Consider the following 23,782-nt stretch of genomic DNA (forward strand, 5'->3'; position numbering starts at 1 on the left):
TTAGCACTGCAAAACAAAATGGAAATAAACCATTATGCATTTAAACTGATAAGTCACCATAAGAGCAGTAATGAAAAGAAAGAAATTGCAACACTGATGAAGATGCAAAGAGTAAAAGCTATGAGATGATATTAACCTAATATAAATTTAGAGATAGGCTACTTGACACACGTCTAATTCCTATCTCAAAAAGAATAATGTGAAAAAAATTATTACTATGATTGGATGTTAAACCATAGGAAACTTGACGATGGACCAATAACAACGCAATGTCCATCTAATCTCAAGAAACTCTATTATTTCAAGTACCAAGAATAATTTTACAAAATCATTCTGGCTCTTTGATGCCACAGAACTTTTCCATTAGAAGCAAATCTTCTTTTACAAAACCATGTATTAACTCAAGGAACTCCTAATGAAGGATATTTACAATTGCATACATTGGCCACTTCCAGTTTTCTCATACAAACGTTGACAACCAAAATCATGTGCTCTTGCATTAAGAAAAATTCTACATTACCTGAAGGTAATTCTTGATGCTTTATACACATATTGACCTCACACATATGAAGAAAATTTGATGTCTATGGCCTGAACTATAATAACCAGGTTAAGGGCTCCATTGTGCCTGAAAAGATATTTTGCAATCTCAAGGTGTTACAATCTTGGTAGAATGTGTATGGTAATTGAAATAGTATGATGATGATGATGTAGTTTTGATGTTGCTTTTTTCATTTGTGAAGACAAAGGCTTGATGTGCATCATGCAAATATTAATTTCAGCTGAAAGCGTAATACAAATCAAATGCTAAAAGCAGATCACAAATTCAAAATAAAACCAATTGCTCAAGTGAAATTTCAAAGAAGACTATGACATGACAAGTTGGGAAGACTGAGGGACTGAGGAAGGTATGTTCCCATGTGTCTGGAAAGCAGGGAGATCCTATCCAGATAGGAAGGAGAGCCCGAGTTCAGTGCAGTTCTTGGGCAGAAGTGTTATTGCAGAGTTTCATAGCTACAGTTGTTCATTCTTCTATAAGAATATTCTTTTATCTTTGCCATGAGTTTCATAGCTACAGTTGTTCATTCTTCTTTAAGAATATTCTTTTATCTTTGCCATGTCATAGTCCTAGCACAGAGAAGTCTGCTCCACAGGAACTTTGGCTGGGAGTTGAATCTTGCAGACAGAGAAGCTCCCCCTCAATTCATTGCATGCTATGTGTTATCCTCATACAGGGATAAAAATTCTATTAGGCTAATCAGAGACTAATTATAAATGGGGCCTACTTTTTGAAGACTCGGGCACCTAGTGGCATTCAAAAAAAAATATTTGGTATCAGGTATGGTTCAGATATGGTTTTACTGTGGTTGAAATTCATGAAATACAATATTCATTGACTTCATTGCCCGATGGATAAGTGAGTGGACTGAAATTTGGCTTCATCAAAAGGTCTTCAGATATCATCAAGTGACCTAGAGATCGCAACAACACTTCAGATTGGTCAAAGTTGCCAAGGAAAATCCAATAATGTACTTAATGACATTACAAGGCTTACTTAGGCTATTATTAGTCTTTGCGCATGATTATATTTACTTAATTTTTTTCTTTAGAATTAATATATAATAAAAATGTGCAGAAATATTTTATTTGTGTATCAAGCAAAAATGTAATTTAATAAAAAAAGGTGGTAAAAAGCTTACAAAAATGTAATTTAATTTTAGGTGGTGGAAAAAGCATGCATAATCTTCACTGGAATAAGAAAAGCAAAAGGAAGAGTAGAAGAATTAGAATTAGGAAAGCTGGTTTTATTTTTAGGTCTTAAAGTGTTGTGCAAGTTTCCAAGTTGTGTTAGAATAACTTCATTAATAAATTAGTAAGTGTTGTGCACATTGTGAAAGAATTGTGCGCTTCCTCATAGATCAATGAAGAATTTTTCAAAGTGAACTGGTGATGGCAAGTAGCATATAGATGAATCTTTTTCAAACTTCACCACTGCATGTGGAATTCTAAATATGGTGCATAAAGAAAATTTAATTCACTTGTTTGTCGAAACATTGCAAGGGGCAACAACAGACTGGGTTCATCATCTTGTTGTCAGTTCAATCACTAGTTGGAAATCAATGAGCGATAGGCTTCTTGTATGCTTCAAACTAGTAGAAGATAATCATATCTTGTTCGCATAACTCTCAAATGCCAAGAAAAACATGAGTAAACCTATAAAGAAGTTTGTTTCAAGATTAAATCACAAAACTATTCAAACAGACCACTAGCCCCTTGAACATCCCACCACTTTAGCAGTATGCACCTTCTCCGAGTAAAAATGATTCTTTCAGTTTCATCAATTATATCAGTGATGGTAATATTCTACCTACTTTCCCAACAAATCAAGTAGTATAAGTTTCTTGTCCTATACACACATACTGCATGTTTCATGAAACTAATCAACTCATAAGCAAGAAGTTATCTTGATATGCAAAAGCTCCCATGAATTTTAATAACTTCAAATAAAAATCAAGGGTCTTTGGATGATCCTCAACATCTAATAGATAAATACGGTGGTGGATTTGTGATGGGATATACCCAATACAACCTAATAGGGTAAGGAATTATTTGTAGAATCATACATTGAATAGTTTTATGCGTTCACACAATCAAAATCTGTGACATAAGAGAACCTGTGAGAAGCAAAAATTTTGCCTACTTTGAGGCTAAAGAAAATCTTTTGATGGAAGAAAAGCCTAACGTTATACAAGTATTGCATATTACCTGAGGAGGATGAAGTCACACAGACATCTAAGAAGTAGAGCTGCAAACAAGAAGTCAAATATACCAACAGAGATGATGAATAGTAGCCTCTTTTCTTCATTTGAAAGGTTGTTCGAAGAGCTTGCACCAAATCTAATTGATGAAGATCAAATTGTTCAAATTGTTCAAATTGCTCAAGCAATACTTCCTGAAAAAACATAGCACCTCATGCCAAAAATTGTTGTTTTCTTCAACATCTAATTTCATTTTAGAAAGCCCAAATGTTTCTTTATTTAAGGGGGTTGTTGCCTGAATTCTAAAATTAATTTAACAAGGAATTTCAGTTCCAAGAGGTTGATATTTTTCATGATGTCGATGAAGGATCAGAGTTCATAAAAAACATACTATCCTTGAAAATAATTCAGCTGTAGAGGCTTATATTATGTCAAAGACATGTATGAAGGAATCATTACTAGATCTTGATTGTTTTACACAACACCTAGAGAATGGGTCTTTAGTGGAAGATAAAATGAATTTCCTTTTGACATTGACTCATCTTCATCTTCATTAGATCCCATGCATGATAATGAAGAAGTTGATGTCGAAAATCCATTGGTTATCACGAACCTATACTAAAATAGATTGCTACAAAATATGAGAATGTTTTATTGATAGTGAAAGCAGCTCAAGACTTCTTTGTTTCAGCTCATATAGGTGAAGAAAATATTATAGAGCATTCAATTATGATCAACAAGACAAAGGTACCAAAAACTCAAAAAATCTGAACGAGTTCATCGTAGAATGCGTCAAAGCAGTATGTGAAAGGAATTAGACGTATAGAAGAGTGAATACAGAAGATGAATATCAAGAAGATATCAAGGAAGAGGAAGAGCAAACATTATGTTAATTTTCTCCGCCTATTGTTGTGTCAAAATATGATGCATGGCAAAGTTCTCACCAAAGATGGATATTTTTTCGAACATTTACTTTGATAATGATCTAGTGTTGAAAGATATAGACTTTGACGAGTTGTCAAATGGAGGCTTAACTAACAAGTATGATGAAGAGGTGTCCCCACTACAAGGTGCACAACTGATACCCATTGTAACCTAAAAAGTCAAGGACACATGATGAAAATTTTCTTTCAAGCTTCAGCCATCCTCACAAGATTATCTTTCGACTCAGCTTAGGGTTGCATATGTTGAAGAGATATATGAAGAGAGTCGCATCAAATTTGGTGATTACTATTCATAAAGATGTGTTACAGCTAAAGGACCTTGCTAGATACCTTCAAAAGAGGCACAATATCTCCACCCACTAGAGAGGTTTTTCCTTATGAAAGAAGACTATCCAGAACCAATGCATATCAATCAACTCATGCTAAAATTTTCACTGCGTGCTACCTGAACCTTGAAGCTAAATGAGAATTTTGCAGGGATTTGGAGGCAATGAGCGACTAGATTGTCAACTCACAAGAGGACATTGCTATTTTTCTCAACTTGTAAATGGTTTCATGCAACCCATTTTTGGCAAAATTCACAAGGTTTGGCCTGAGGGAGAGATACTTCTAAAGAATGTCAAATCAAAGGGTGGATAGCTTTCGAGGCCCAATAACATCCACTACAGAATGGTGTGAGAAGAAATATTTTTTTCATCACATATTGCTAAATTTTACAACACTATATCCAACATTCCAAGCATTACTCTGGCATTTATTGGTCTTATCAACTCCATAAGTCAAAGTTTTGACGAGAGATGAAACATCCTCCATTTATCCAAAATGGCACTTGCCATTGGCAACATGTTTTTTCATGCCACATTGCAACATGTTCTTTTCGCTGGAGTTGCTCTGAATGACCAGCACAATGAAGATGGAGCAGACTCAGAAGGTTGAACAACCTTGCACTTTGCCTAATGGATATCATGAAGAAAAATGTGTTGAGCTTGAAGCTAGTGCCAACACACTTTGTTGCCATGTTGCAACTTCTCCAAATGCATTGCCAAGAGAGCCTGGAAGGATTTCTATACGAAGATGAATGATGAATTGCATGTATTCTAAGAAGTCCACACTTTGAAGACAGGTAAGAAGGTAGTGTATATAAATCTCAAAATGGATGGTTGCCTTTGTTGTCCAAATTATTGGGAGATCTGTAATTTGGGAGTTTGGGGAGGTGATAATCCAAGAACTTGAGAATTCAGCTCAGGATTACACCTTTACAAAGTTTCGAGGCAGCTCAATGGAGTTCTACTTGGTGTATGGTCTGTTTTCAAAGAAAATATTTTGAAGAATGGCAAACTTATGGTTTGAGGTGTTTTTAGCTTGATATGTTTTTCTTTTAGTGAAGTAAGCCTCAAGGGTATTAGATTAATACTAAATAATTATTAGATAAGGCTTACACTTGTAATAAAGTCACCTTAGTTGCAAATGTTTTTTTTGCTTTTGTTTTTTTATTTGGCTATTCTTAGTGTTGGGTGAGTCATGTCATGTTTATCCGATTGTTTGGTTTCATCCTCCAATCTCTATATAAGGAGATGAACCTCTTTGTAAATGATATCTTGTAATTTAACAGAATATTAAAAAATTGTGTTCTATTAACTTTTACAATAGTGTGCAGCCATTTCCTCAAGTGTTAAGCATATGATGGGTGATGATCGGATGCCTTAACTTGGTGTGGGGCAACTGCCCTTATGTGGTCTGGGTTGAAATGCCTATTGAGTGCTAGATTGTGGTGATTTATAGGGATAGTACTAAGCAATAAATTAATCTTCAACTAATTTGGTCAATACAAGAGCTTCAATTAATGTGGTAGGCTTAAAGATTTTGACTTTTGCACAAATATCTCCTTCAAGCTACTGATAAAACAACTTTTAAAAAGATTGTCATCAAGACCATTGGTCTGATTTGCCAACTTTTCAAACTGTGTCTAGTAGTCACAAATCAAATGAATTTGCCATAAATTAGTTAATGCCATTGTGAAATCTTCATATTCGCTCGAATTAAAGCAGATGCAGAGGTGCTCACCAAATTGATTCTATGTGAAGTAACCATATGTCTACTCCAGCCATTAACACCATTGAATGGCTTCAAGTTCCAATTGAAATGAAATGATCAAGAGTTTATGAGTCATGGGAATTTGATTGACTATAGAATACTATTCTACTATGCATAACCAACTTGCAAGGTCATCATCAATGAATTTAGGGAAGTCTAGATTAAGTGTATGTTGAATCCTGCCAATATTTTGTTAGTTTTGGAAAGTATCATGTTCAATGTGACGGCTTTGTCCCATTCTGATTGTCTGCTCTATTGGAATTGTTGGTTGATAGTGTCATATCTAGCATTAAGGGCAATCAATCTGTTGTTGGGATCATCAATTTGATCTAACTTGTTCACCTTGGAAAATTGCTGAGCTATAGTGAACTGTATTAACTATTAACTATCTTTTTTTTAATTTCTTCATCCAACCTTTCCAAAAAAAGGTTCTATGGGTTCTAAGATCTATGCCTACCAGCCATTTTGGTCACTTGTGTTGCCAACAGGATTACTAAAAAAATTATACCAAAGTGATCGACAAGATGAGACTGTCAATTTGGGATAATTTGTAAATGGTTGAAAATAAGTCACTCCAAAACCTTTTTTTAATTAATAATACACTATCTGCTGATTTTTCAAATAAACCCATCAAATTCCTCCCAGATGATGAGAATTTTTCTTTGAAATTTGCAGACTGGCAAACTGTAAAGGAGCCAAACACCTCAGATGCAATTGACACAACTTCTTTGCTTGGAATGCTACGGCTCACTTACCCACTATATTAATGTATAAATCTGCTGGGATCTACAAATCTCTAACCAAATGTGTCCAAACTTTATCACAACTAGGGTTCAAGTCTGAAATTTCTAGGCTAGGGTGTGTCTGACCTATAGACTCTTTGATATACTTTTCCCATTCACAAATAGTGAAATGGCTGAAAATTTCAAAACTCTAACTACAAAGAAATCCACCATCTTATAGCCATACTATCCAATCTTCGAGGTATAAAGAGAGTAACTTCCTCATACTAACTGTTAAATAGTGTGCTATAGCTTTTAAACGGTAGATGGCTTCCCATGTTTCTCCTAATCTGGAGAGTCTTCAGATATACCTGAAGGTACATGTCACAACCCTCCTTTATCACCTTTGGATTAAAATACAAACTCTATTATATTTCTTTTGGCTAAACTATTGAATGAATATCATAAAGGAATTAAAAAAAATAATAATAAATCTCACACACATGGAAAATATACCTTTTTTTTTTTTTTCTTTATTGTTTATTTAAATTTCCTCACCCAAATTATGGCACATGTTGTAGGAAGAATAAGAAGCTTCTAAAGGCTTCTCCACCACCTTGCATGTAACTCCTCCCACTAAGTCTAATCAATTTGCATGAAGGCCAAATTGGGAGAGAATCTCTATTTTTTAATTAAAAAAATTAGGTAGTGGAATTTGGAGATTTTTCTTATAAAAGATGTACAAGTTTTCAAAAAAAAGCAGTTGGTAATTCCATAAAGAAATTCTTCAAAAAAAAAATTTCTCTTGTAGTCATATTTTCATTTTTCAGCTAAGGTTTTTGCTTGGGAGGACTTCTCTTCAAGTTTGAAGGATAAAGGGAGATCCATAGAGGATTCTACACCATTTTCAAGCACCCAGGTTCTTTCAAATTTAGTTTTTTTTCATGCATCTTATTCTTGCTGCAAATTAGAGTGGATTAAATTGTTTAAGAAATTAGAATCATTTGTTTCAAATTTTGATGAGAAATAGATTCATTTATTTTCAGATTCTTGATAAGAATTAGATCCATTAGTTTCAAATTTTTGATAAGAAGTAGATTAAATTGTTTAAGAAATTAGAATCATTTGTTTCAAATTTTGATGAGAATTAGATTCATTTATTTTCAGATTCTTTATAAGAATTAGATCCATTAGTTTCAAATTTTGATAAGTATTAGATCCATTGTTTAAGAAGTTAGATCCATATATTTCAAATTCTTGATAGGAATTAGATTAAATCGTTTAAAATTTCTTATTAAGTTTTAGATTGATTCTTGCTAAAATCAGAACTATTTTTATCTCCTTTCTCCAAAATCATTTCTCTGGTTATTGATTTAAAATCTGAAACGTATATTTGAAGAGATCTCATTGTGATTTCTCATTTTTTGGTTATCTAAATCCTCTGTAAAAATATAATTAACATTTCTTCTCTGTGAAAAATTTTCTCTCTGTGTACAAATAAATTTATCTCTCTTCTCTGTAAATAAATCTCCCTGTGTAAAGAACAAAGGAATAAATAATCCCTCTCTGGTTACTTCTCTATTGTATGTTGTTCCTGGAACTTAATCTGTATTCTCTCTAACATTAATATTTTTTTTACATACCTGTTATCTATTCTTCTCTGTGTGAATTTCAATAATCTAGAAATGTAATTCTCTTGCATATAAAAATGCACATATATATATATATATATATATATATAAAACATAAAAATTTATTTCAAACTTTAAACCATTGTAACGCACGGCATTCAAAAATTGCCATGAGACGGCTAGCAGAAGGCATGCTCGCACGGTATTTAATACAGCCGCCGCAAGTTTTATTGAAAACCGCGGGGTTAATGGTACCCCCACTACCCTGCAGTCACCGTAAGTGACCGCAAGGGAGTGGAGGGGACCACGCGGCCCCCTCATTCCCTACGGGCCTGCGCATGCAGGACCACAGGGGATGATGGGACCCGTGGTCCCCACCCCCCCCCCTAATTACTACATTTAAACAATACACTTGTTAATGATTAATTTCAATGGAACTTTAAAATCGTTTTTTTTTTTAAATTTAAGTTACTTTTCTTTTATCGTTTCAAATTAAATTTAAGTTAATTTTTTTTTTTTTATATATAATTGTTTAGTTAAAAAAAAAAATTTTAAATTAGCAAAAGATGGAAATCAAATTATTGTTTCAATTCCTCTAGGGAATTATTGGATTATTGATCAATGATTTTGATTTACTTAAAAACAAATAAGTCTTATTATTTCAATTTGATCCAAAATTTCAAAAAATATAAGCTAATCACTCATGGGGAATTTGTAACTCTATAATTAATTAGTCTCGCGATAAGAGAAAACATTTCTGTATTTTGTATGTAAATGACGTTACTTTTGCATTGCATTTATATTATTTCGCATTCCTTATCTTCATGCAATTACTCATAAGTTCACAATTATCATTACCATGCCAATACATGTATTAATTCGTTTAATTGTAGAATAATGATATTTCTCTTTTCAAATAGTATTTAAAGTTTAAATTATGTACATCCATTTCATAATTATATTTCAAGCATGATGTTCATAAGCTCTTAGTTTAGAAACTAAACAAAGGAAGTTGGAAAACCAAAACTAGCAGCGTTCGGTATATACGATGCCTCTGGGTCATGCTTACGGGTAATGCCGTCGTGTTGAACTACTGCACTTAACGCCTAATAAAGCTGCATTAACGACGTCTGTGGCATCGTCCCTATAAATCGTCGGGGAGTAATAAGGGACACTTGGAAGTTAAAATCCAAGAGGCGGGTAATCCCCCTTGGATCGATAATTTAATAAGATAACTTTTAAATGATTTTCACATCCGTTGAGATAAACCATAGTAAACCCCTTTTAGGGATGGTCAAGTTAAATGCTCTCATGAAATTGATTTCTTTTTATCTTGAAGGGATATTGGTGATTTGCAATTGGGTCAAGGGTGACGCTCATGATAAGAATTAGGATCTAGTTATTTTTAGGCCACAAGTCTTCGCTTAAGTGCTACCATCGTGGGTAGCAACCGCAGAGAAACTGTCTGGGACACTGACCCTAGAAAGGGTTGCGTACCCACAAATCAGTTTACATCAAACCATAGAATAGAAAATAGAACTACATACTTTACGCCTTGATCCCGTGCCGAAGTGGGTATGTAGGTAGTCTTGGGACGGAGTTGTCCCTCGTACTCAGGCGTTCGTGGGTGGGGTCTAGGCTTGGTTGAGTAAGAATCCTAATTGAAAGATAAGATAATTAAATTGAAAAAAAAGAAATTCAATGCATACTCGGAAGGAATCCCGTATGGATTCACTTGACTTCTCGAGGCTTTAAGCCAAATTCCAAGGCGGAATTCAAGCTTGTATTATTTTAATTACTCCTAAGGACGGCGACCTCGGTGCACTTTTGTTAGAAGAGTGTAGTACTTAGTGAGTGGCTCAGGACCCAAATGGTCCCAATGAGTCTAAGTCTCTGGCCAGAGCATCTCCTATCCCGTTTGGATAGATGCCTACCCCGTATGGGTAGATGCCTATCCCGTTTGGATAGATGGAATCTTATGTCCCGTATGGACAATTGCCTAACCCGTATGGTTAGATGCTCATCCCGGATGGATGAATGCCTAATCCTAAATGGATGGATGCCCAGACTATGCAATTGAATAAAACATAATGATTACATTAAACAAAAAAAAAAGGAATACTCAATTTTTGTTGAATCAATTTTGGTGGGTTATTACAGTACATCAAAACTTGCAACTCTATACATATGTTAACTGAGGCTTTAACATTGATGAAAAGAATCCCAGCTCACTTTACAATCTGATTCAACATGCTTAGCCAAAAATGAAACTGTCTAGGGATATTTTGGAACCATCGACACAAGATTTCTAACCTAGACCACTACTGCAAAAAGAGAAAAATTTGACCAAAAAATGATCGGTACCCCACTAATCTCACCATTTGCTAATCACTAAGATCCAGTAAGGTCAAGGTGAGAGCATATGGTGGGTAGTTGTAGTAAACCACTAAATTGTTCCTATTGTTGTGGAATGCAGCCTTGGAAGAGATCTAACACCACTTGTTAGGATCTCACCTACAAATACTATATCAAAGAAGTAATAACATGTGAAAAAGAAAACAATGAATGCTTGGAAATAGCTGCAGATATGCTTATACTGATGAATTTGGAACAAGTATCGCACACCTCTATAATATCCCCCTTAATTTTATTTTATTTTTAACACAACAAGATTCACCCATTAGGGTTAGAATAATCAAACTTGCGCAAAAAGGAAATGCTGAAAGTAACCCTTCCACTTTCTGATCACTGAGAACCCAATATGGGAGGGTGAGAGCATACGGTGTCAAGGGGATCGTTAGCTCAAATAATTGTTGGAAATGAAATCTCAAATACAATACTCGGCGACAAGCCAGCCCCTTCTGCTTATCCAACGGGTGTAAGAACTTCTACAGCAATATGGCGGTGCAACCAACCAATTAGAAGATTAAAAGACTAAGAGAACAACAATCACTCGACCGCTTATGCAACAAGAGGACTAGAAATGACATAGCAATAGACTCCACCGCTTATTCAGCAGGAGGACTAAAAATGAGATTACAACCAGCTCAACCGCTTATTCAGTGGGAGGACAGTGTTACAATAGATAAAAGGCGGCAAGTCAGCCTCTTCCACTTATGCAGTGGGCCAAAGAACAACAATCCAAGTATATAGCTATTAGTACTACTAATCAGCTTTACAATGCAAACATGGATTACAAAATTACTAGAATCATTGTCCAAACTAGGCGGCAAGGCCAACCTCTTCCACTTATGCAGTGGGACTAAGAGAGTTCAAATAAATTGCTGTTAGTACTACTAACCAACGTTACAATATGATTCATCATGGACATTCAAATGCCAAAACCCAAACTGACAGCTGCAACTTATTACCAAGACTCTTCACACCACACCAATAGACTCACACACCTGAAAACCAGCTTCAACCCCAAAAAAACTAAATCTGATATGAATGAACAGTAGGCTGGAAATACAAACCAGCAACATTAAAATCCTCACAAACACTTCTAAATCACTCCCCACACACTCAAATTATCTCTAAACACACTCCAAAGGCCCTAGGCTTAAAGTGACTAAGGCTACACTGAGAAAATGGCACCAACAAATCAGAATCAGCATAACACACAACCCCAAACACCTCCCAGCAAAGATGCCTACAGCTGAAAGGTTCGACTTGCTATATAAAATCCAATACTCCAAGATATTCAATAAAAACTTACAGGATGAATCGCCCAAGGCATAGGAAATGAATGAGCAAGTACCCAGAATGATCTGACACACGAACTAAGAGTTATGAACTAAAACATGCTACAGCCACACCAAAACCAGCAAACTGAAAATCCACACACAGCACTCCAGATTCAGAAAACTAATACATAAATCTGCAACATTATCTTCAATCCACTCCTCTGAATGAAGAGCAGTCTCTAGCTCAACTAGTTGTTGTATTGCAAGCAAGAAATCAAGCTATGGCTAGGAGGTAAGCGTTCCCTGAAGCTTTCACTCTACATTTCGACAACATTTCATTATTAAAAATTCTTGGGTAGTCCCAAATGAAGGCCAAGGCACATATTTATAACTTCCTCCTCAAGTCGAACTTCTTTTCCCTCCAATATGGGATTAAACAACCACATTCCAATTTCCTTAATTTGTATTTCATTTCATTTTTCCAAAATCGCCCATTACTTGGTGGCAAATACACTTTATAAAAAATACATTGATAAAGTGTATTATGGCGTTTAAAGAATAAAGTGAATTAAATAAAATTGTCTTATTTTTCCTCCTAAGGTGTCCATCTTGCCTTAACAATAATTCACTTATAAAATATTTTCCTCAACCAAAAATCACCCACATATAATTAAGGAAATGACTTAGATATCAATATAACTTTAGCAATCCCTTTTAAATAAATCGTCCAACTTAAGTTATAATTTAAATTTAAAACACCATTTTTTCATCAAATACTGAACCTGCCAAAACAAGCTCCAAGGATATGGGGAAACAAGCTAAGAGAATTGCCCTGCCAGAAATAGTCACTGAACTGAGCTGAAGAACCCTTGCCAAGAATAGCACCAAAAATGTTGGAAGACCAACTATTCAAACTGACCTGCCGGAAATAGCCATCTAAACAGGCCTGCTGACATCCTGCTAAAAATAGTACTTCTAAAAATAGCATACTGCTAAAAATAGTAAGTGTTTCCAAAGTGATTTTAACTACATTCTGAGCAGTCGTCGCACTTACTAAAACTAGTAAGCTCGAAAAAAGTCTTCAGATTCGTTTGCATGTCACACCATCGCGAGGCTCTTTGAAAACCCAAAAAAACCTAGAAAAATAAGTTGTCATCGCCCCCACTTACTAAAAATAGTAAGTTCAGAAAAGTCCTCGAATTCAGTTGCATGTCACACCATCGCAAAGCTCTCTGAAAACCCAGAAGGAATCCAAAATCAGAACTATAAAATTCCAACATGCAAGACACCAAAACTGTCAAAGCATCCTCCTAGAAAATAGGAAACCGTAATTCTACCTCTGACTGACCAACGGGTCTCAGAATTGGCCAACAGACCCCAAAACAAACTAGAGCAGAAAAGGAGTTATTACTTTGAAGGAGCAACCTCCTTAAGTGCAAAGCTCTCTTACAAAATATGATTCGAAGATGATAAAACAACATCAATATAAAGGTCTCATAAAGAATGATTTATGAGGTGCAACAAACAAGAGTGACCTATGAGGTACAATGAATGTCCAATAAATCCACACACTTAATATTATGTAATGTCCCCACTTTGAAATAGAATTTAATGGTAAATAATAATAATAATAAAACTAAAATATTATAAATTAAATTAAAATAAAAAAAGAATATAATTAATATTTAATTATTGAATGGTCGAAAGACATAAAATGAAAAGTTGTGACTCCCTCAAACATGAGATATAAAAGGGAGAAGAAAACCTCATTTGAGGGAGGATAATTGGGGGAATCAGAAGTGCAGATCTGATTGTGAAAGCTTGTGTCACTTTCAAAGGGCAGAAATAATGAAGAGTTGCACTCTTTCAAAGGGTGCTACTGGTGGAAAGGGTGTGTCTCTTGCCAAAGGGCATACATGATGAAGAGGTGTGACCTCTCCCTCACGTTGAGAGATATAAAGGAAAGGATTCAAAGCATCCAGTGACATCACCATGGATCAGATCAGATCAGAACTGTTATTAAGTTACAGGCAGTAACATCTTTATTCTTGGTGGTATGCATAGGATGTGCTTAATATGCATGCTTAATATATGAAGCCTGATAATGTTGTATGCAGAATTTAGTAGGTAATATTAATATAGACTGCAATATGTATGACAGTCATACTTAATTTCATATACATTCATAGTACATGAAAAAGACTATAATATTAATATCCCATTCCTTAATACTTCTGCTAATGCCTATGGAGGATAGGCTAGATTTGTGCTCAGGGAGAGGCAGTCTAATTCCAACCAATTAGGTAGTCCCGAGATGGGGTAAGGATCAGATTCCGTAAACCTTGAAGGTATAATCCTGAAATGGGGTAAGGGTTTGCATCCATAAACCTTGAGGGAGCCTGTTTGTAGTTTGGTATCACAGCGCCCTAGCTAAATAATTACCTCTTCCTCCATTAGGGCTAGGTAGTAACCAGGTTAGACCATAATATAGAGGGTTATGATTTATAATATGAAGAAATAGTAGTAATAAGCATAATAACATTTGGTAATGCATTTAATGATGTATGACAATTTTTGATAACATGACAGCTTCCAAGTAGGGGACATTACATATTAATTAAATAACCAAACCATGATTATACAATGCTCAAAATAATAAAACATTAGGATGTAAGGGTCCTACGGAGGGGTGTTGCCTCCAGTAACATCCAGATGATTATGTGCTCCATTGATAATTAAAAGGAAATTATCTCTATTGCTCACGATAAAGAGTTGCATCTAGTGTTCAAGGCCTTTGTTGTAAGCTTGAAGCTTATCAAAGATAACCATTTTGTGTAATGTCCCCATTTCCAACCCTTCCTGAACATCAGTTATTTTTTAGGGATTGGCCTATTAGCAAGGTCCCATAGGCCAATAAGATGGATAGGGAACCCATCCAAGGGTTGCAAATTCACACATGACATCTTCTGACTGCACTTCAGGAGTTTATCTGGTGTTTCCAGGGGTTAGAGATAGTCTCCTAAATTTTAGGAGTGGCTCCTATTTTTTAGGAGGGTGCCTAATTTTGTGGAGGAGATTGCTAGAAGGCTCTGTGAACCGTTCTGGATGTTTGGAGACAGTTTCCCAAATTTTAGGGAGATCCCTATTTTTTAGGGAGGGATTGACAATTCACCCGGAGATCACCCGGAGCCTGTAGAGCATAGTAGGAGACCCTATGAGCATTTTCAATTGTTGAAGGATTGTCTCCTATTTTTTAGGAGGGTTCTTATTTTTTAGGAGCTAGTGGAGTGAATTTCAGTGATTAGGGGCAATTCCTTAGTATTTGAGGAGGATCCCTAATTTTTAGGAGAGAGTGGCAGTTGGAGCACTACACCCAGTCATCAATCCGGGTACCGGGTACCAGTGGCACCATCAGGTTTCAGTTTAGGGGTGATTGGGCATGATTTCAAGGAATAAATCTGAATATTTAAATAATCATAAAAAAGTATTGATTTAATAAAGTTACTTTATATTATTTTAATAAAGTAACTAATAAGGGGACCACCATGGGTTATGATGTCTACGGAGGCTCAAATAAGTTGTAAACAACTTAAGAAAAATAAAAGGGGACTTTGAGAAAGTTCAATCAGCAAGGAGGGAAAATAAAGTGAGCTTTGGAGGGAAAAATAAAGTGAGTCTTTGGAGGGAGAATAAAAGTAACTTTTGAGGGTTCATTTCATTCATTCTTTGGCATTGGTTTTGGAGAGCAGCAGCTGTGTGGAGAAGAAATTCTCAGATCTATTGTGGAGGACGAAATCCCTTCATATTTTGGTGGCCTACAGAGGTGAAAGATCCTCCAAGGGTCAGAGTTATTCAGTTTTTGCAAGCATTCAGCATCAAGGTGTTCATTTGCAGGCATCACAGGGTTTCTATTTGAGATGGTGTTGCAGATTTGAAGGTATTATTGCAAATCAGGGTCTCCTTTTAGCACATATCAGCATTACTTTAATTTCCCCAGCTGACTGTACCATCTAATGATCATTTCCAGCCAAACCCTAGCTGAAAACTAGGGCTTTCAGGCCTCTTTGTGGCAGAACAGGCCTTATAATCAAACTGTAAGTTGGATCAGTCTCAATGGAGGTGTTTGATGGTGCTTCCACAGGCCATTGGTGATTTATTTGCTGACCCAGATTTTGTATCAGACCTATATTTGCTGTTAGAAGTATGTAGCCAGCCCTCTTATCAAATAAATATCAAAAAACTGTTATTGCTTGCAATTGTATTTGTTACTTTCATTTCCAGAAATCACATCTCTTTATTGTATTCGTTTCCAATCTGCAAACAATCCAAAACTCAAAAAAGAGAAATCAGAAAAAACTCAAAAAATCACAAAAAAATCAAAGAAAAAAAATAAACCTTCGAAAAGAAAAAGAAAAAAAAATCCAATTCGCATTAGGCAACCGGGGCGTATACTACAGTGGTATCAGAGCTCATATATTCCTGCCATCTTGTGCTTTCAGCAGAAATTCAAAATTAATAATGGGTTCATGAGCAAAAGATGAGGGAAGAAATTCTTAGCATGTTTGAGGAATATGATACACTTCACCAACCTATTAGAGAAGAATTACCTTTCAATAGTTTCATGAACCACCATCCGAGATTATGCTACAAGATTGAGTTTGCAAAGGAGTATCACATGATAGCTTTTGATCTATTTGCTCAAGAAGAGGGTAGAAAAACTACAAGTGAGCAGTTTGAGAATGTTGATGATGATTCCTATGACATGCATGCACCTACTATCGATGAGTTTGTCCTTCAAGAAGAAGAAAAATCAGTAGTTGAGGTTGTGCGTGATGAGTTCCTTAATGTTTCGAATGGAGCTAGTGACAGTGTTGAATGCACTCATGTGCTTCCAGAGGTAGAGCATATGAGGATTGCAGAAGATACAGACATTGAAATGACTGAACCAGCTATGATGGAACAGCCACAAGGTGGTATGAGTTCATTTGGGTTCCCTCTTATTGGGTCTAGTATTATTTCATCACTCTCTCCTCAATTTGGCATGGAATCAAAACGTTGTCTTGGAATTGTTGAGTTAGATGATGTTCATACCATAGAAACGAGACTCGGACTCAGCAAGGCCAACTCGACTCGAGACTTGGACTCGGCAAAAAAAACTCGGCTCAGACTCGACTAGACTCGGCAAAGTGAAAAACTCAAGAAATTTAGAGATTTTTAAAGATTTAAAACTTGTTTCATGCACCCTTTATTAAATACACCTTAAAGACACAATAACATTATCAAATAGAAGCTAATTTGATTACATACACAAGTATACATCAATCACATAAGCATAAACGCAAATTGTAGCTGAAGGAAATAACAAACATAGATATATAAATATTGTCAAATGTATACAATATTACAAAACTCATGGAATAAAAAATCCATGTCATCATATGATCAAATGTTCCATACAAATATCAAAAGTAAAAACAACTACAAGCCTATGGCTCAGAGGAGCCTGCATCCCTCCTACGAAAGCGTCTAAGGTAGGTCCTAGATGATTCGGCAGCCATAGCCTCTGCCAGTGACACCATGCCACCCTCACCAACATCAGGTATATGAATATTTGTGTCTGCCTCTGGCTCTGTTGTCTCTACTTGTGCTCTCTGCTCCTCCTCTACCATGGCTACAACCTCAGCCTATCTGCCCGGTCGACCCAATCAAATGTCGTCGTCACTAAAGACAAGTTTTGTAGCCTTAGTGGTCCACTCGGCTTCAGGATCAACCTCCTCTAGAATGATAGGGGAGATGTCATTCTGTGCACTCTTTTTCTATTAGAGGCGGAGGTTGTAGTGAACAAAGACAAGATCGTTCAACTTCTCCACAGATAATCTATTGCGCCTCTTGGAGTGTATGTGCTCAAACATACTCCAATTGCGTTCACAACCAGATGCGCTGCAGGGTTGGCTCAAAATGTGAATGGCCAACTTCTAAATATTTGGTGTTTTTGGGCCAAAAAATTCCACCAATTATCTGAAATGAGAAAAATAAAAAAAATCAGTCTCACTCTCAACTCTTATTTAACAATATATAATAAAATTAAAATTATGCCTTATAATGTATTCTTACTTGGCATCATAGTTGTCCTACTTTCTTTGTAGATAGGACAAGAGAAGTTCTCCCCTTGAGCACTAGAAAACAACTGTATCTCTCACATTATTTTGGTAGTACAACCAGCAGGTGCCATCCACTCTATGACTGAGTACAGCCCACTAAGAACCTCCTCATCCGCCTTGAAAGTAGGGCGGAAATGGAATGAACCCTTGTTTCTCCTCACAACTCACCTTTCTCCTCCTATTTTGCCAAATGAATGAAATGAAGTTCACTTTTAGGCTAAAAGCATAATATAAACAAACAAAAAGTCAATTGAAAACATACTGTAAGTTTTGTTTTTTTTAACTTAAAATGTCATTGCCGTCAGCTGAGTCTGGGAGTCGAGACTCGCCAGACTCAACGAGTCTGGGCAAGTCCGAGTCCGAGCCTCCTGGACTCATCGAGCCTAGGCGATTTTGGGTGATTCGTTTCTCCAATTCATACACATGATGAGCACTCAAAGAATGTGGTATGCAGTGAACAGGAAGGCTTGGATCACATTATTATTGAGCTGAGTGATCAACAATTTTGCACATGGGAGGCGAGTGTGTTGGATCCTACATATGACGGCGTTCCTGCTTGTAATGGACTTATTTATGACCATACTAAAGACACTACTTCATCCACACGGTTGGGCTTAAAGAATGACATTATTAGCACTGATGAGTTTGATGCTAGCCATGGAAACAAATCTGATTTGACATCGTATAGTGCTGATCTTAAATCAGGGAATCTATATGGGGCTGATAGGTCACAGGGGAGCCATTATTTGTCAAGCCAGTTAAAGATAAATGATGGGCAGTTATGGAGCCATCAGACATTTTGACGACACTTGTGAGTGGGTGGCAAAATGTTGTTGGTTATCTTCTGAGATACACATTGGGCATGGTGGAGAACTACTTTTTTCTGATTTTCAATTACTTAGAAGAGAATTAGTGGGAATAAGGACCAATTACTTGCAGCTTCTTTCTGATAGAGATCACCTTTTCATGCTTGGTGAGATCTATTTTGATGGCATTTACAAGCATGGGTTGGAGGTGCGTGAATATGATGACAAATCAGAAAATTTATAGAGAGGTGTTGAGTCACCCAAGTCGCATCTTTTGGGAGGTCAGTTAATGGTAAAGGAAGAAATGGTTGAGGTGGCTCTAAACCATTTCAATCAAGTCCAAAAGATAATGGCAAGGATGTGTCAGAGGATCTTAAGGCATTATGATAGTTCCGAGGAAGGTCCACCACTTGACGATTTGCATGTACTCAAGGAGGCCTTAGTAGTGGTTAAAACAAACTACCTACACCTGCTTGCGGATAAAGACCATCTCCTTGCACTTGATGAGATATACTTTGATGTTTTGAGATGAAAGGACAATGACATGGGGAAAATTGATGAGGATGACAACATGACACAAGGGTATGATGACCATTCTGATTTTTGCAATAGCAGTCTTGTTTACTTGCTCCATCATATGGTAGCATCCACTCCTCAAGAAGAGTTGGGTGTATTGCATGGGAATGAGGCATTGCATGGAATTGTGAGTACTCATCATACCATCTTAATTCAAGGTCATGACCAGGAATGTGTGGCAAATCAAAGAAGTGAGGTTTTGGCACTAGAGGATAGTAGTTCACATGAACACCTAACTTGCAGCCATGTGAGTCCAAATCAGTTTGGTGTTCAACTTGATTCACTCCTTAAACTTGCACTTGTTGATATCCATCCTCTCCCAAGCAGAAAGATGATGAAGATTGAGGAGGATAACACATTTAGTCCTACAAGGAGGAAGGATATGTTTGAATGGCGTGATAGCTGTTCTGATTTTCTGTTCTGGGACAGCAGTCTTTGGGTTTCATGTGGTCATAGCTTGGCAACTTCTATTCAACCAGATGCTAGTGTGGAGTTGTCCTCTATGACTGTTAGTCCTTTGGCAGTAAGAGATGAAATCTTATTTGTGTATCTAGGACACCAGAAGATCAAGATAATGTGGCAAAACATGGTAAAGGTAAGTTCTGATTTTCAGTTTTGTAACAACAGCTCTCTACCTTTATGCAAATTTGGGAGGCATCTATCTACACATGGTTTCACTTACTATGTTGTAATACAAAGACATGATGAGGAGTAAAGCACCATATGGTCTACAATGTTTGTCACCATAACTTGGTTTCATGACAACCTCATTCCCTTATCACATTTGGAGAGGATATGTGATGTATGAAGAAAACATCAGGGAGCATGTTGAAGGCAGCAGTACTTCATGTTTGTACCATTGGGTTGGAACCATTACATTTATGCTAGATGAAGGTTTTATACTCCTGATCACAGAGGCTTCAGCTTGGTCCTTAAGGACAGCAGCTGGATGGATGATTTGGGAAGTTTGGGTTCATGCATTCTTTGTTAGAGATTGGTACAGTGTTGATTTCATCTTCTCCTACCATTGGATATATTAGTTGCATCATTGCTAGTGATATTCTCAGCAGGATGGATGTTATTCTAATTTATATCAATAGCATAGGGTGGAGTGGTATGTTATCCTACACACATATGGTGGATATATCTTATATCCTTATGATAGCATACCAATGTAAGCAGAGCATTAATGATATTCCTCTAATGAGATGCATTTATCTCCTCGCCTCCAGCATGGGTGACAAAATGATTTTGGATTCTAGCATCGGCGTATTCAGTGCACTATTTCTTTGGGGTCAGGAGGAGTTGCTACACAAGTCAGGACATGATGTTATCAAAGTGGCGCAACATCCGTGTGGTGCTTTCTTCCTGAGGATGATTTGGGACCCTGTGATCATTCTTGGTTTCAGTTGGGTTCAGGCAATTGATTTTAGGGTTTGCATTGGCTTTGCTTGTGGGCAAACAATTCTGGGGAGGGCAGACTGTAATGTCCCCATTTCTGACCCTTCTTGAACACCAGCTATTTTTTAGGGATTGGCCTATCAGCAAGGTCCCGTAGGCCAATGAGATGGATAGGGAACCCATCCAGGGGTTGCAAATTCACACACGACATCTTCTGACTGCACTTCAAGAGTTTATCTGATATTTCCAGGGGTTAGAGATAGTCTCCTAAATTTTAGGAGTGGCTCCTATTTTTTAGGAGAGGACCTAATTTTGTGGAGGAGACTGGTAGAAGGCTCTGTGAACCGTTCAAGATGTTTGGTGACAGTTTCCTAAATTTTAGGGAGATTCCTATTTTTTAGGGAGGGATTGACAGTTCACCCAAAGATCACTCGGAGCCTGTAGAGCATAGTAGGAGACCCTATGAGCATTTTCAGTTGTTCAAGGATTGTCTCCTATTTTTTATGAGGATCCCTATTTTTTAGGAGCAGACTGGTAGTCACAAATGGATCCACCAGGATGTCAGGAGAATTGTCAGGGAGCCAGTGGAGTGTGAATTTCAGTGATTAGGGGCAATTCCTTAGTATTTGAGGAGGATCCCTAATTTTTAGGAGAGAGTGGCCGTTGGAGCACTACGCCCAGTCATCATTCTGGGTACCGGGTACCAGTGGCAACATCAGGTTTCAGTTTGGCGGTGATTGGGTATGATTTCAGGGAATAAATCTGAATATTTAAATAATCATAAAAGAGTAATGATTTAATAAAGTTTATATTATTTTAATAAAGTAACTAATCAGAGGACCACCATGGGCCATGATGTCTAGGGAGGCTCAAATAAGTTGTTTTAAAAACAACTTAATAAAAATAAAAGGGGACTTTGAGAAAGTTTGATCAGTAAGGAGGGAAAAAAAGTGAGCCTTTGAAAGGAGAATAAAAGTAACTTTTGAAGGTTCATTTCATTCATTCTTTGGCATTGGTTCTGGAGAGCAGCAGCTGTGTGGAGAAGAAATTCTCAGATCTATTGTGGAGGACGAAATCCCTTCATAATTCGGTGGCCTACAGAAGTGAAAGATCCTCCAAGGGTCAGAATTATTCAATTTTTGCAGGCATTCAGCATCAAGGTGTTCATTTGCAGATCGAGGTCTCCTTTCAGCACATATCAGCATTACTTTAATTTCACCAGCTGGCCGTACCATCTAATGATCATTTCCAGCCAATCCCTAGCTGGAAACTAGGGCTTTCAGGCCTCTTTGTGGTGGAACAGACCTGGTAATCAGACTATAAGTTGGATCAGTCTCAATGGAGGTATTTGATGGTGTTTTCACAAGCCATTGGTGATTTATTTGCTGACCCAGATTTTGTATCAGACCTATATTTGCTGTTAGGAGTATGTAGCCATCCCTCTTATCAAATAAATATCAAAAAATTGTTATTGCTTGCAATTGTATTTGTTCCTTTCATTTCCAGTAATCATTCTCTTTATTGCATTCGTTTCCAATTTGCAAACAATCCAAAACTCAAAGCAAAAAAAATCAGAAAAAACACAGAAAAAAACAAAAATATCAAATTTGCATCAGCCAACGGGGGAGTGGTATACTACATATTGTGTCAGACCTACCTCCAAGAAGAGGGTGTAAATGTATTGTACAGAAATGCTGCACATTGTCGAATGGAACTTTCTTGTTTGTTCGTTTCAGGGGGAAGCTGTTGCTTCTTGTGTTTTTAGTAATATGTAATCGCAATGGTTTAATGAAGGGTTACCTTGTTTTGTACCACTTGTTGAAGGGGGAAGAGAACAACAATTGTTAGTTTTCATCATTGTGAACCGCAGTGGCGGTTAACATAACACCATTATTTAATTATATATGATCACGAAGTACAAATAGTTTCTCTTTTTCTCCGCATTCCCTTCTCTATAATTGTCCATTTTAACAAGAAGACCAAAGTAGCTTAGGTACTCAAATTGGCGTCTGGCTATGGTCAAGTGGCCCTTCTAAAAAGTAAAAACCCGTTTTTCTCAGATCATATTTGCTTGCACTCACAATGTGGAATGCAAAATAACACAAGCATGCAGCAATCAACATGTTGGCAAGGCTTCTGTTCACCATATGAGGCACTCAAGCTTATATCCCAATTCCCTTGATATTTATATTCCAGAGATATAACAGCAACTTCTGAGCACCAAGTCAATAAAAAAAGGATCTGTTTTATTCTGTAGCCTTGAGGTAAAATAGCAAAATCAATAGAACAAATGGTGTTCCAGAGATGGCATTCATTATTATCTTACCGCATTGAAATTAGGCTGGAGGACACTTTCAAAGGGTGACGTCTTCTTTAATTCTGCAATGAGAGCGGGCATACCGGTTTCTGCCTCTCGAGCCTTGAGTGCACCAATAAAATCCCTTGGGGGCAGGCTTGTCATGCCTCTTTTCAAGCTTGCAAGGGGTCTTCTCTCTTTCATCTGAAATGTACAGAGTGTGTTGTTATCAAAAGCAAGCAAAGAACTCAAAGGCAATGCAATCCATTATGAAATAGGGAACTAGCTGAGTTTATCAAAATACCACCATAAATCTGTACTGAAATTACTAAATAACAAACAGGTTATAAAAAAAATCAAAGGTCAAAATTGATGCAAAATTTTATCATTCTTTCTTATCCTGATGACGGATCACCGAGTGCGACTCAAATTGTGGATGCAAAAACTTACATAGTCATTTCAAGAAACCTTTTACATAATTTCCATGGCCTGACAATAATCTATGTTCAAAATTAAAGATCGTTACCTCCCAAATCTCCTTGTCTTTGTTCCAAACAATTTCCTCGAGCAAGTTCCTGGGAGTGTTTCCTTCATTCTGCAAACGGAATTCAAAAGGCCCAACATAATGCAAAGGAGGCCCTGTGGAAGGACGCCTTCTAATGCCCAAGGGCATGCTCGTCCCCCCTTCATCTCTATTATACCGCTG

General features: G+C 36.8%; 1 protein-coding gene across 1 annotated transcript in view; it reads right to left on the reverse strand.

Moving 5' to 3' along the window:
- Positions 1 to 23,782, reverse strand: part of LOC131064890 (indole-3-glycerol phosphate synthase, chloroplastic) — an 87,577-nt gene that overhangs the window by 63,444 nt on the left and 351 nt on the right. The window contains exons 2-3 of the mRNA XM_057999222.2: positions 23,603 to 23,779; positions 23,107 to 23,280 (exon numbers count right to left, since the gene is read on the reverse strand). Of these exons, the coding sequence (XP_057855205.2) occupies positions 23,107 to 23,280; positions 23,603 to 23,779 (351 nt within the window). The remainder of the gene's footprint in view (positions 1 to 23,106; positions 23,281 to 23,602; positions 23,780 to 23,782) is intronic.

Source organism: Cryptomeria japonica, chromosome 1 (genome assembly GCF_030272615.1).
Source record: "Cryptomeria japonica chromosome 1, Sugi_1.0, whole genome shotgun sequence".
NCBI lineage: Eukaryota > Viridiplantae > Streptophyta > Pinopsida > Cupressales > Cupressaceae > Cryptomeria > Cryptomeria japonica.